Source organism: Panthera uncia, chromosome C2 (genome assembly GCF_023721935.1).
Source record: "Panthera uncia isolate 11264 chromosome C2, Puncia_PCG_1.0, whole genome shotgun sequence".
Classification (NCBI taxonomy): Eukaryota; Metazoa; Chordata; class Mammalia; order Carnivora; family Felidae; genus Panthera; species Panthera uncia.
The window spans coordinates 41,588,445-41,602,814 of NC_064810.1; the positions used below are offsets into that span (position 1 = coordinate 41,588,445).

General features: G+C 36.9%; 1 protein-coding gene across 4 annotated transcripts in view; it reads left to right on the plus strand.

Annotated features, from left to right (window-relative positions):
• Positions 1 to 14,370, plus strand: part of ARL13B (ADP ribosylation factor like GTPase 13B) — a 67,122-nt gene that overhangs the window by 12,184 nt on the left and 40,568 nt on the right. For 3 of the 4 annotated variants that reach the window (XM_049628033.1, XM_049628035.1, XM_049628034.1), the window contains exons 2-3: positions 1,276 to 1,346; positions 7,808 to 8,057. The exons of the other annotated variant lie outside the window; for it this stretch is intronic. In XM_049628033.1, the coding sequence (XP_049483990.1) occupies positions 1,276 to 1,346; positions 7,808 to 8,057 (321 nt within the window). The remainder of the gene's footprint in view (positions 1 to 1,275; positions 1,347 to 7,807; positions 8,058 to 14,370) is intronic. 4 annotated transcript variants of the gene reach the window in all.

Consider the following 14,370-nt stretch of genomic DNA (forward strand, 5'->3'; position numbering starts at 1 on the left):
AAGGGAAGAGTTTCTGTGTCTGTTTTTGTTTGCTTTTTTTTGTTGCAGTCATTTGAATAAAAAGGTATATCTCAAGTACCTAGAACACTGGTGTCTAGCGTCCAGAGGGTGGTCAGTAACTATTTAATTGGTTTAATAAGCGACTAGTTTGGTTTTTGCAAGACCCAGTGTGTTCTTCCTCAGTGTGCAACCCCTAACTTGTCTGCCTCACACCTCAACTCTGTCCTTTCTTTTTGTTATATGAATCCTTTGAAGACATCTGGAATTAAAAACAAACAAACAAACAAAAAAACTCAACACAACATATCCAAGAGAGTCAGGGCTAGAGGGATGAAAGAACGCCCCTTCTAACATCTAAGCTCTGTTTTTTTAAACTCTTCTTGAGATGATCCTCAGTGAAGATGAGTTGGCAGAAACCCTGACTGTATCGCATAGGAATGTGGCCCTGTGGTTTTAACACAACAGCTGTGTTATGCTGCGACTTTCTCTCTATATTCCCAAATCCATGGTGTTAATGAATGGTCTTCCCTCTTGTATTGTGCAGTGGTTCAGCCTGAAACAGAAATGAGCTTTAGTGGTAGACTGAATTGCCAAGATAATAGGACCATTATAATAGGTTTGTTCCTTTATACCTATGCCAGGTTTAAGAAGTCTCTAGGAATTAAGTGACTTAGGTTCTGGTTTTGACTCTAAGCAACTTGTCTTACAAGTCTGGGTTTATGTTTCTTCGATTGTAAATTGAACTAGACTTTTTTTTTTTTTTTTCTGATTCTCTGAAGTTTAGCTATGTCATCAAAAGTATTTTAAGCTTTATAATTTTAGGAACACTCTTCCAAAATATGTTAGCACTTAATAATCATGTTATTATACTGTATTTAAGATTTATACTTGGAAAGGTGCTGCATATCTAAAAACAGAGCTGAACACACCGTTGGTGTGTGTGAATCTTTAGCCATGATAAATAGCTCATGTGTTAGAATCCTTTTCCTTCTTTCTCTTATTTCTTCTCTACCTTTTGTACTCTCTCTTGTACAACTTTCTTTTATTTTTTTCCTTTTTTGCTTATAGAACAAAAGGATGACACTTCAAGGATATTTCTCAAGAATTTTGTTTTTTGAATCTGTTTCATTCATTACTGAACTGCCTGGGGTCCAGCAGATTGTCCTATACGTAGTAGATGTTCCTTATATGTTGCTTGAGTGAATGAATTTGCTTTTATTTTCCCCTGATATTGGATTAACTCAAAAGTGATTTTTAAATTTTTATTATTTTAAGAAAGGTGACTCTTGTGATGGTGGGACTTGATAATGCTGGTAAAACGGCAACGGCAAAGGGAATCCAAGGAGGTAAGTTGAAAATGTTTCTTATTAAATTACTCTGAATTATTTATTTATGTAAATTGATTTGTTACATAATCATTTGGTACAGATAGTATACACTCCATCTCTTTGTATTCTTAGTAGACTTGTGGCTAATATGGGGAATAGATTCTAGCTTACTAGTACCAGCCTATTAACATGTTTCAGATGTGAATAAATGCAGAGGTGCAGAGGATCCTTGAGGTCTTTGATCAGATAAAAGGCATTACATCTGTCTTCTCAGCACAGGAGGGAAAAAGTAAAAAAAAGGACATGCCCATCTTTAAGGGTACCTATCTTCCACTTGCATTCTCTTGACCAGAATTTAGTCCCAAGGCTGCACCTAAATCAAACGGAGGTAGAAATACAGTTAGCCAGCATGTCTTTCCTTGCGCGTCTTGATTGTTTTTCAATATGATACGTAATTTTTATAGTTATGTTAAAAGTAGGGCCTCTTTTTTACTAAAGAGTTTTATGTCACTTATATTACATCTCATTGGATGTATTTACTTAGTCTTAATTTAATGCTGTTTACTACAACATAGAAGCAACTGTGCTAGTGAGTTTGTTGTGTACCCAGAAGATGTAGCATCAGCCAAGCATGAGTATGAATTGAGAAGAAACTTAACATATATTTTTTGCTGAAAAAGAATGTTGCAACAAGATACGCATACCAAATAGAGACTTTTATTTATGGAGGTTTATGAAAGAAAATTAACACCTTGCAAAACTTGCTTTTGAAGGAAAATGTTTTGCCACCCCATATTCTACCATGTAATATTAGATATAAATTGTGTATTATCATCTGTGGATTCTTATGGTACCCCTCGTGCTATCTCCTAGCTTATATCCTCGCAGAGCACTGACTGTCATCATCTTATCCAGGGGCTGGCAAACTTCTTCTGTTAAAGAGCCAGATAGTAAATATTTGAGACTGAGGATCACGCAGTCTCTTTCCCAACTATACAACCCTGACATAATAATGCAAAAGCAACCATAGGCAATATGTAAACAAATGAGCATGGCCACCTTCCAATGAAACTTTGTTTATGGACACTGAAATCTGATGTGTTATGAAATACTATCCTTTTGATATTTTTTGCAGTTATTTTAAAATGTGAAACACATTCTTAGCTTGAGGGCCATATAAAAATAGTGAGCCAGATTTGGCCTGCAGGCCATGACTGCTCATCTAAACATCTTCACTTCTTCCATTTCTTCAAAGCCTTACATTCAAGGGAGTAGAATCTAAGAATCAGACTATCTAATTTCTTGTGTGTACTTAGAACACCCTCTTTCCATTAGGATCTTTCTCTTCTGATTTTCACCTCCATATATCCATCAGTTTCTCTTTCTGAGTTTAGAAAAAAATACTCAGGGTGTTACATCACGAACAAAAAGTCAAAGCTGCTTTCCACTTTGAGCTCCCCTCTGGTTCTGTTTTTGTTCTTTATCTCATATTTGTTTACTCCTCAGCCTACTCCACTGGCTGATTTCTTACCTTTTTTCTTTTTTTAAAGATTCCAGTTATGTAGAGCTACATGAAATTTTCCAGTGGAACCTTTTCATGCTTTTGTATTTGTTTATGCTCTTCCCACTTGTCTTAGTAGAGGGAATATCTGCTTTTAAAGCAGAATATCTAAATGTCTCTAAAGATGGTTTTTTTGTTATATAGTCTCCTTTATGAAGTCTTTTCCAACCTCTTGCTACCTTTACCCATTCCCATCACCATCAGTAGACTTGGCTACTTCCTCTGCTTTGGACTATACTTACCTATACCTGCTTGTATCACTACTTAATTACCCCCTTTGTTCCTGTATCTCTTTACCTCTCCAGACCATAAATTCCCAAAGGGCAGTTTTACTCATTTTGGTGTCTCAGTTCAGCCATGCCATAGGTGTAGTAGGTGGTCTTCTTACAACATATCTGCCATGGCTTCCACTCTTCAGCTTATTTCTGCCTCATTTCTGTTTCTTTTCTTCCCTTTCTCCCTCCCCCCCCCCCCCCCCCCCCCCCCACATTTCTTTTGGGATATATCTGCTTCTCTTCTAACTGTAGTGTCTAAATCCACATCCTCAGTGTCTTTCATCTAGAATGTTATAGCTTTCTAATCAAGGAATACTTTCCATACCTTGACCTTTGCTTCTTTCAATCAACTTCTCTTTTTTTATGGCTGCCAAAGTGATTGTAGTCATTGGATATAGGTTCAGTTGTCCTAACAAGAGACCTAAAATAACAATGGCTTAACAAAATAGAATTTTATTTCTCATAACAGTGCATGCAAAAGTAGTGTAGGGCTGGCATAACACCCCCATGGTGTTATGTTCCTTCTCCTCTTTTTTTTTTTTTTTTTTCCCTTGCCTACCTGGTCCAAAATGGCTCACTAGTACTGTGCATTTCAGCTGAGGGAAGAGGTAAAGTGGAAGGGAGGCCATTTTCTTTTCCTTTAAGGGCATGGACTAGAAGCTGCCACATCACTTCAGTGGTATTTTGGAGCTGGCTCTTACTTGCTCTTATTGGCTTATATCAGCTATCGAGATCCAGTTAGGTATATCCCTTCCCAACCGTGTGTTCCGGTACCTCACACTGGTAGTTTGAAATTGGCCATAGTGGGAGTATTCACACCATGGAAAATGACAAACACTACATATCAAAGTCCTGCAAGAGAGGTTAAACATTTAATGCTACACCACTAGCTCACTATCTAGAATATGTTCTAATAGCCATTCCTAGCTGCCACAGAGGCTAGGGATTTAAGTCTTTACCCTAAATAGGTATGTGCTCAGCTAAAAAACTAGGATTCTCTGACTGTCCAGTGCTATTTCCTAATAATTTCTAAGGAACAGTTGTTTTTTGGGTAGCAAAATTCTTCTTTGTGTAAATTGGTCCCTAGCATTGTTGGATATTAAAATATCTTCATTGTATTACAGTTGTTTGTTTATGTTTCCCCTTTTCTCCTCTATGTAAGAGCTCTGTAAAGTCAGAAGATGGATCTTATTATTGTGTATCTAGGACCTTGCACGGTGCTTAGCATACAATAGATGCTCAATAAATAAGTTATCGATGATATATTTCACTTTATCTTGGACTTCGCAGAGATTGTCTTAGCACATATACTTTACCGAAATCCTCAGGGTTGGGGACCATTTGTCTTTGTACCCCTGGTTATTATATGATCCCTGATCTATAATAGACACATGATAAATGGCTACTAGCATGAATGGATGGATAAATATGTGGCATGACAAAAGGAAGGATGGATGTAAGAACAGTAGCTTCAGCTGTCATGGCAGTCTGTAATGTTGAGCCACTATGTACTTTGTGCTAAGTACTAAGGATACAACGATTGGTTCCAGCTACTGGGAAGGTATAGGCTATTGTGAGGACTGGCAAGAAGACAGAATATTATGATAGTGCAGGTGATACTGAAAGTAGGAAGGGATTATCAGAAAGGATTTATAGGGAAGTTGTATCCAGAACATTTAGTCCTGAGTCTTGAAACACAGAACCGTGAGTAGGAACCAGAGGAAAGGATAGACAAATCAGGGAGGGAAGACTTTTAAAGTTCTGACCTGGATTTGAGTCCTGGCTCTGCCTACCATATAACCTTAAAAAAATTACCTAATTTGAATTGGTTTCCTGGGAATGTTGCCATCATTTTATCTGTGCTTATGTTGCTCTCCTGCCTAGAATGTTCTTCTCCCTTCTTTATTATAATTTTGTGGTTTTTAAGACTTCATTTTTATTTCACGGCCTTTCTGAAGCCTTTGTGTACCATAACTTTCCCCTCCCTCCTCTTTACCCTTTTCCTCTTGAATGCCCTCAGTCTTAGTCTGGGCTGCTATACCAAACCATAGGCTGGGTGGCTTAAACAACAGTTATTTCTCACAGTTCTGGAGGTTGGAAGTGTGAGGTCGGGGTGCCAGCATGGTTGGGTTCTTGATGAGGGAGTCCTCTTCCTGATTTACAGACAATTATCTTCTTTCTGTGTTCTTATGTGGTGCAGAGAGACACAAGACAAACTTTCTTGTGTCTCTTTTTATAACGGTAGTAATCCCATCATGGGGACTACACCCTCATGACCTCACTGAAACCTAATTACTTCTCAAAGGCTCCACCTCCAAATACCATCACATTGGGGATTAGGGTTTTAACATAGGAGTTTTGCAAGGTGGTGGGGGAAAGGGGGGGCATGGACACATGTAATCTATAACATCCTTATAGTATCCTCTCCAGACTTTTTTCATAGAAATATAGATTCTTGTGTTAATTCCATTAATACATATCTGTTGATATTGTACTGTATGTTCTTTGAGGACAGCAACCCTATCTTATTCATCTTTACATCCTAATGCCTAACAAATTCCTGGTACTGAGTAGGTGTCTATACGTATTAGTTCCCTCATCCCTACTCCAGCATAGTTGATTTATTTGCGCTGACAATTTCCTGGGGGTACCTCTAAACTCGTATTCAAAGATGGCTGCCTGTTTTAACTATGGAAACCAATTCTGGCCTGGATTAGATCCATTTGTTTTAGATGTCCAAGGTAATCCTGTTTTAGGAATATCACGCTGCTTAAATTGCTTCTAAACTTTTCTTTTTCTCCTAAATAAAGAAGACCTTAGAAAAGTGTGACTTGTAACGTCTCTGCTAACTTTCTAGGGAGTTGTTTAAATTTTTTTTTAATGTTTATTTTTGAGAGAGAGAGAGAGAGAGCGTGCGCAAGCAGGGGAGGGGCAGAGCGAGAGGGAGACACAGAATCCAAAGCAGGATCCAGGCTCTGAGCTGTCAGCACAGAGCCTGATGTGGGTCTCAAACCCATGAGCCGTGAGATCATGACCTGAGCCAAAGTCAGAGGCTTAACCAACTGAGCCACCCAGGTGCCTCTAGGGAGTGGTTTAAACTACACTAAAGTAGTTGCTGAAAGGGAGTAGTACGTGGCAAGTCTGTTGCCCAGTCGCACCTAAGCCTAGCAGCAAATGCCTTTCAAATTTATCTTTGTAATAGCAAATATTCTGTTGAATGTGGGAATAATAACACCAGTGTTATTCAACAGAGCTTTCTGCAATGATAGAAATGTTCTGTATTGGCTCTGTCTAGTAGTAGTGTGGGCCACTAGCCTTGTGTGGCTCTGAACACTTTAAATCTAGATAGTTCAATTGAGCAACTGAAATTTTAATTTAATTTTAATTGATTTTAATTTAAAAAGCCTAGTGTAGATTGTGGCCATTGTAAACAAAGTCCAATGGAGTAATGTTTGTTGTGGATTCTGGTGGTGAAGAGAGAGTGAAAGAGACAAACATGAAGTTTGAACTCTTCTTCATAACCATTGAGTCACCAGGTTCTATTAATGTTTCATGAGTTCTCTCTTTCCATTCTTCTCATTTTCATATGTCTCTGAAAAGTGGCCGTCACTCTCATTTCTAGTCAGCTCTAGAGATTTTGCAAAGATGTACCTTAAAAAAGCACTACTTTAGTCACATTAATTATATGATGGGTCTGCTGAAATACCTTCAGCTTCCATTTCTCTGTCTTCAGAACTCTCTTAAGTCTGCATTCCCAATCTTAAGGGTTTGCGCCAAAGTTCAGTTTGTACTTTCTTTCCTTTGCTATTTCTGCTACTTAGCTCACTCTTTAGCCTGTCTACATACTACCTAGCTTTAAGGCCTAAGTCTGAGCTCTTAGTTGAAGTCTTTCTTGAACCTTAGTTATCTTTTTAATGTTGTCATTATTACCACCCCCTTGGCAGTTATAATCATGCATCCTGTGCCTTCTTTGTATTGTCATATACAGAAGTCCAAAAAAATTCAATTTTAAATTTATGAAAACATATGAAACATGTTCCTTAGAAACAATGAAATCTGCTCTATGTTTGTAAGCTGTCCTGAAAAGTTTTTTTATTTCAATTATAGCTTTAATTCAGTAGTTTGAAAAGAGTGGTCCTACTCTTCATAGCTTCTCCCATTCTTTGGTTCTTCTCAACTATTCTCTAAATATTCAGTTTTTCTGTATAGCTTCACAGAAGTTGTAATGGTCCCTGGGGATGGCTGTAGTGTTGAAGGGTTGAAATTTTTATTGTTTGTAACTTGGAGAGTCAATAGCCTTAAAGGCAAGAGTTCATTTATTTATTTATTCCTTCTACAGATATTTATTAAGTACCTGTTATATGGTAGACATTATTCTAGGAGCTTGGGTCAATACAAAACAAATAAGCAAAATACAGAAATTTTTATCTGCATGGAGCATAAATTCTGGTTGGATATTTTATAGTATCTACCCTTCTCCATATCTACCAGTATGCTTAGATGTAAAGCTTAGTGTGTAAGCAAATAATAAACATTCCAATTAAGACTAAATTATGAAAAATACTTTTTATGTCCTTTAATTTGTGTAGTTAATGTTATTAATTTAAAGTCTAAGGTTGTTTCTTTTGTGTGATTTGAAACAGAGTATCCTGAAGATGTAGCTCCTACTGTTGGATTTTCCAAAATTGACCTCAGACAAGGCAAATTTGAAGTCACCATCTTTGACTTGGGAGGTGGAAAAAGAATTCGGGGTATCTGGAAGAATTACTATGCTGAGTCCTATGGGGTAATATTTGTTGTGGATTCCAGTGATGAAGAGAGAATGGAAGAGACAAAAGAGACAATGTCAGAAGTGCTAAGACATCCTAGGATATCGGGAAAGCCTATACTGGTGTAAGTAATGTTGGTGTCATTGTAAACACAGGAGCAGTGGCATTAGCCAATAAAAAAATTTACTTAAGTTCCAAAATAAGCTAAAATAAGCTGAATAAGCTAAAATCATCATGTCCTAGTATAATAAAATGTATGCAGTTAACGAGATTGTTTATATAGTGAGACCTTATTGTGATGTTCTCTGTAGGGATTAAGGGTTGAGGCTATATTATAAAGAAGAGTTATACTTCAGTCTTCTGGGTATTCAAATGTAAACTCTTTGTTTTGTTTGATAATTTACTTTTTATCAAATTTTGCATTTTGAAATGACCTATTAATAACATTCTAGAATGGTTTTCAGAAAATTTTTTGCCCTCTTTTAATAACTTATTTATGTTTTGCCTTTGTCCTGTTTTTCTTAAAGAGTATTCTTGTCTGGAAGTTATTTAAAAAGTTTATTCTTCTAATGCCACACTGATTTCCAAATTTTTATTTCTATATTTCCAAATTGAATATGTGATCTGTGTTATCAACTTAGTCATATGCTTGTATCACTTTGTCCAGCTGCCTAACACTCTTTACAAAGTGACAAAGGACTTTTACACCACCTGCCCTCATAGCCTTTCTGCATAGTAAACACCAGATGGTGCTGTACCTATAGGACGTAGTATAAAGTGAAAGTTCTTTAAGTTGCTCTTAAAATCAGAACGAGTTGAATGTGTGCCCTTGCCTTCTTGTCCTTTTTCCTCATGCTTGTTTCATTACTGACGATTAAAAAAAAAACAAAAAAAACAACCTGCTTACCACATGGTTAAGTGAGAAATTATAAGCAGAGTTTCTTAGTGGTTCTCAGTAGTAAATGAACATTTTTAAATGAGGCAGTTTGGAAGCTCTGATTACACGAAGTAAGACTTTATGGCATTATTTATTGGTACAGGTTTTATGGCTTAATTTTTACACATTTAACCAATTAGAAAAGTGATTTGTGTAATAAATTCTTACCTTTATTGAATCTGAAGGAAAGTTTAATAGACATATATATGAAGAATGAATTTTGTTGAACCACATAGGCTTAATTAGTCTCTACACGTTTAAGCAAAGAACCAGCGTCTTCTAAAGTAAAAAGTATTAATGACTGAGAAGACCGATGCTCATGTGTAACATAATCGTGTGTGTAGTTTTTAACCTAATAGTCATTTACTGAATTTATTCATTTATTAATTCGTGCATGTGTTAATGAAGCAAATATTTACTGAGCATCCACTATGTGCTAGTCATTGTTCTGGTGATGGGGATACCGCTGGGAACAAAACAATATAATCCATGGGTGGCCTCAGAAGCTTACATTCTAGGGCTGGAGACACACAGTAAATGTAATAAATAAGTTATAGCAGACATTCGGTGATAAGTATATTGAAAAAAAAGTAAAGATCTCTTATCCTATGGTGGTGGTATGGCAGGGGTATGTTGCTCTTGTAATCAGGATAATCATAGTGGGTCTTACTGAGGAGATGACACTTGAGGAGAGAGAGGCAGTCAGGCAGATGTATGTGGAAAAGCCCCGAGATGGGAGCATGCAGTTCATAAGCGACTGCAGTTATCACTGAAGAATCAAATAACAGCAGGAGGCCTGCTTCCAATTCTTTCACCTCCCTCACCTAATAGATTATCAGAATAGAGGTGAAAAAACCCAGAAAACCTCCAACTAGGGGATTGCTTCACTATTATAATTTTGTGGTCAGTGAGATCTCACAAAGACATGAGAGTTCATTATGGATACTATAATATGCTTGTGAAATATAGAATGATTTGCCATTTGACCAATTTTCATCTGGGGAATTTTACAACCAAAGGGTTCTTATTAATAAAGGTAAACTGCTTTTTGAAATGAGTGTGCTTAAAAAGTATACAAAACATTCAAAAAGAGCACATTGTTAATAAATTTAGAACATGTAGGGAAGAGTGAGTTCAAAAACGTCGATCAAGGGGTGCATAGGTGGCTCAGTTGGTTAAGCATCGATTCTTGATCTCGGCTCAGGTCATGATCTCAGGTTTTGTGAGTTCAAGCCCCACATCGGATTCTGTGCTGACAGAGCTTGGGATTCTGTCTCTCCCTCTCTCTGCGTCCCCCCACCCCTAGTCCCCGCTCTCAAAATAAATAAATAAACTTAAAAAAAAAAAAAGTTGATTGACCATGCAGAGCCAACCACTGCTAACATTCTGATGAATTTCCTATGCATAGTTTTGCAAAATTCATAATATATACTGTTGTATATAATATATAATAATTTGTACCTCACCTTTTTACCTTTTATGTATTTTTTTAAGTTTTACTTACTTTGCGAGAGAGAAAACACATGAGCAGGGAAGGGGCAGAGAGAGGGAGAGAGAGAATTCCAAGCAGGCTCTGTGTTATTAGTGTGGAGCCCAATGTGGGGCTCGATTTCATGAACTGTGAGATTATAACCTGAGCCAAAATCGAGAGTCTGACGCTCAACTGACTGGGCCACCCAGACTCCCCTTAATTTTTATTTAAAAAAAAAAAGTATATATATATACACACATATACGTATATATGTATATACATTTATTTATTTATTTTTAAGTAAGCTCTCATGACCCCAAGATCAAGAGTCACATGCTTTTCTGACTAAGCCAGCCAGGAGCCCCTGTATTTCATCGTCTTTCATATGTTTCTAAACCCCTCTTAAATATCTACCCCAAACCTGTGTTTGGAAATTCTCCTGTTTACCTTTTTCTCTCTGACCTACAAGTAATTCCTCTTGTTGATATTACTGTATTAATATGGCTTGAGTCTCCACTTCCCTCTCTATTCGCCTTGATGTGCTTCCTTTCATCCCCTCTACATTCCTCCCCTGTGTTACTTACTGGTCTTGACCAGTCTCTCTGTTGTCTATTCCATCCTCCAAGCTCTCCTCTGCATTGCTAGCAGGAACCTTTTTCTTTTCTTTTTTTTTTTTTTTTTTTTTTTGATGTTTTTCAACTTTACAAAATTTGGTGTTTTACCAAAAAATTTGATGTTTTATAAAACTGGTACATGCTGTAACAAGTGAAACAATGCAGGAGTATATAAAGAATGTGAGAGCTCTTTTTAGCATACACATTTGATCATTTTACAGTTCCTCTGCTTAAAGGCCTTCAGGTAGTCTTCACTGCCCCACGCAGATAAGAAATTGTGCTTAACTGATACAACCCTAGCATGTAATAGGTATGACATTGAAGAGTCCACTAGGTAATAAGTGGGAAGAACCCTGCTAAGCTCAGTGCTAGAAGCTCTGGTGGGTTGTGGAGAGGCAGGGCAAGGTTACTTGAATTAGCAGGCAGGCTCTAGTGCCCCTTGTTGCACTTAGCTGCTTCCTTCCAGTCCACAAACATCTGGACCGATCAGGAGCAAAATTTAATGACAGCATCTCATCTCTTCTTCTGTTTCTCCCTTGACTGAGCCTAAACTAGCTGATTTAGGACCCACAAAGCCTCTCAGAACTAACTTCAACATCTAGATAACTTTCTCTTCCCACCCTAGAATGATGAACAAACAGAGAACAATATCAGACCTCTGAGAAAATTCAGCCATTCAACAGAAGGAAATAAACCTGAAAAATTAGAGTATTGTCTATAATCACAAAACTGCAAATTGGTGGAGCCGGAATTCTTTCATGCTATGGGAACAAAGTTAGATCAGCACAGTAGAAGGTCCTAGACAGTCTCTGGCTCTGCCTGACGTGCTGTTGCACACCAGCCTGATAGCATGTGTCACTGCAAATGAAGCCTCAGCCAAATGTCACTTTATGTCACAGCCTTGAGAGTTCTCTTGAAAGGTCAGAATCATAGAACATCATTAGGCTTCTGTGCTTTATTAGCTCAGAAGTTATCTTTTACAGTTCTATAGCTTTACTACTTAATAAGCATAATATTTTGATGAAAATCTCTGAAATAATGGTGAAAAATTGACAAACCATGGGTTTAGAGAGAAGATGAAGAATCTGGAACCTGAATTCTAAGAGCTGGTGTGCATTTGTTTATGAGTCTGGCAAGTCACTTTACTTCTTTGGACTTAGTGGTTAAATACCTCTTGTATTAAAAGTAGATGTAAAATATTGTAATTCTGTTTTTTGTATCCAGCTGTATATAATCATGTGAACCATTTCAGTAGAAAAGTAAAAGTGACTGAAGAGATTAAAAATGGATGCTATTCAAACTTATTGCCCTGTAATCATGTTAACCTGTTTATTTACTTAGAAAGTTTTCCTTTTACTCCCCTAGGTACAATAGAGATTAACCTGTACTCTGATTAAGGTATGCAATATATTATCTACCCTCATGTACCCCGTATACTCTTGCTTTAACAATTTATAACTTAATTTTAAAAAAATAGAAAAAAGTGAGTAACATTTGCAGTAGTATGAATAGCACTGGAATCAACATACCCTCCAATTTCTTTTTTAGTTGAAACATAGTTGACATGTAATACTAGTTCCAGGTGTACAACATAGTGATTCAGCAATTGTGTATACGTTACAAAATGCTCACTGTGGTAAGTGTAGTTACCGCCTGTCCCCATACACTTACTACATCATCAACTGTATTCCCATGCTGTACTTTTCCTTCCCATGACTTATTTATTTTACAGCTGCAAGTTGTAACCTCTGACTTTGAAGTCAGGCCTAGGGGAGGTTACTTGCTCTGAGTTTCCGTGTCTACACTTGTAAATAAGGATTTTAGTAAGTGTGTTGTCATGAGAATTTCAGATCATGTATTTAAAGCAGCTAGTGCAGTGCTTTACTAGTGGCTTTGCAAGTGTGATTGATGATGGATATGAATAGTTATTGTTGATGATATGCTGTGTCTGGATGGAGATGAATTAGGAGAGCTTTTAAAATGTCTCATTATATGAATTCAGGCTACATGAAGCTTTTGATTACAGAAAATGACATAGTTTAGTAGGTGAGAACATGAGCCCAGGTGCTCATAGTAATTTTACCAGTAGATTTTCTAATATTGTCCCTCTAATGCTTAGTAAGTTTTTCCCTTTAAGGTAATCATTTTAAGGGAAAAAAAATACTTTTAGTGCCTAGTGTGTGGATAACATATAAAATATGTTAAGCAACTAATTAAGTATTCTGTTGTTTTTGTTGCTTAGGTTAGGTGATTCTTTTTTTTTTTTTAAGATTTTACTTTATTTTGTTTATTTATTTACTTTTTGAGAGAGCACACGCTCTCTCGTACATATGAGCTGGGGAGAGAGGCAGAGGAGAGAGAGGGAGATTCCCAAACAGGCTCTGTGCTGTCAGTGCAGACAGAGCCCGACACAGGGCTTGATCTCACAAACCATGAGATTATGACCTGAGCTGAAATCAAGAGTCGGATGCTTACCCAACTGAGCTACCCAAGGTGCCCTTCTCTACACCCAACATGGGGCGTGAACTAACAACCCCAAGATCAAGAGTCACGCTTCACTGCACCACTGATTGAGCCATCCAGTCCTCCCAGGGTGATTCTAATTAGTTTTAAAATATAGCAGTGAAAATTATATGCGATATATTGCTTTGCCATGAATCTTTTCTGTGTTGTCTTTCTGTAAAAGCACTATGTGCAGATATAAATACTAATAGAACTCTACAGTTTTACAAACGCTTTTGGACATAATTATGCTAGTGAATATTAAATAATACTTAATGCTCTCAGTTTCCATGATAAACAATTTGGGAACAATTATAAACCAGTATCAGTAATGTCATAGATAAAAGGATATAGTGCAACTTCAGAAGGGGCAGAAGAAATTTATCACCACCTGATTAGGTGGAGAGTTTGTCATTGGTTTTAAATTTATCTTTTTTATAAAGTTCTTTAAACATTAGGAGCTGACATAGATGAAACATCTTTTTCTCTGGTAATACTTGATAATTGACACAGCAGAAAGCTCTTCAATTTCTTTGTATTTTATAATTTAAAATTTATTTTATAGCGTTAGGAGGTTATGTATATGTATATTCCTGTTATCCATCAACTCCGCTGTGCTTTCAACTAATAATTTTGCCTCCTAGTTCTTTAAGGAAGTAGAAACTTATATAAGAATTCTTTCATTTAGGACCACCAAATTTGTTCAACTATCTGCTTTTATTCCTAAATATTGCCTTTTCTCGAGACTGTAATATGGAAAAAGTGCTTCTGCTCCTATCCAAGGCCACCTTCTCCATTTGTACCATAGATCCCAATCCTTTCTACTTTTGCATATAATCCCTTCCATTTCTTATATCAAGAGTTTGCCAGTGTGGATCGTTCCCATTAGCAGGATGTGCTCTTGGACTTCTTA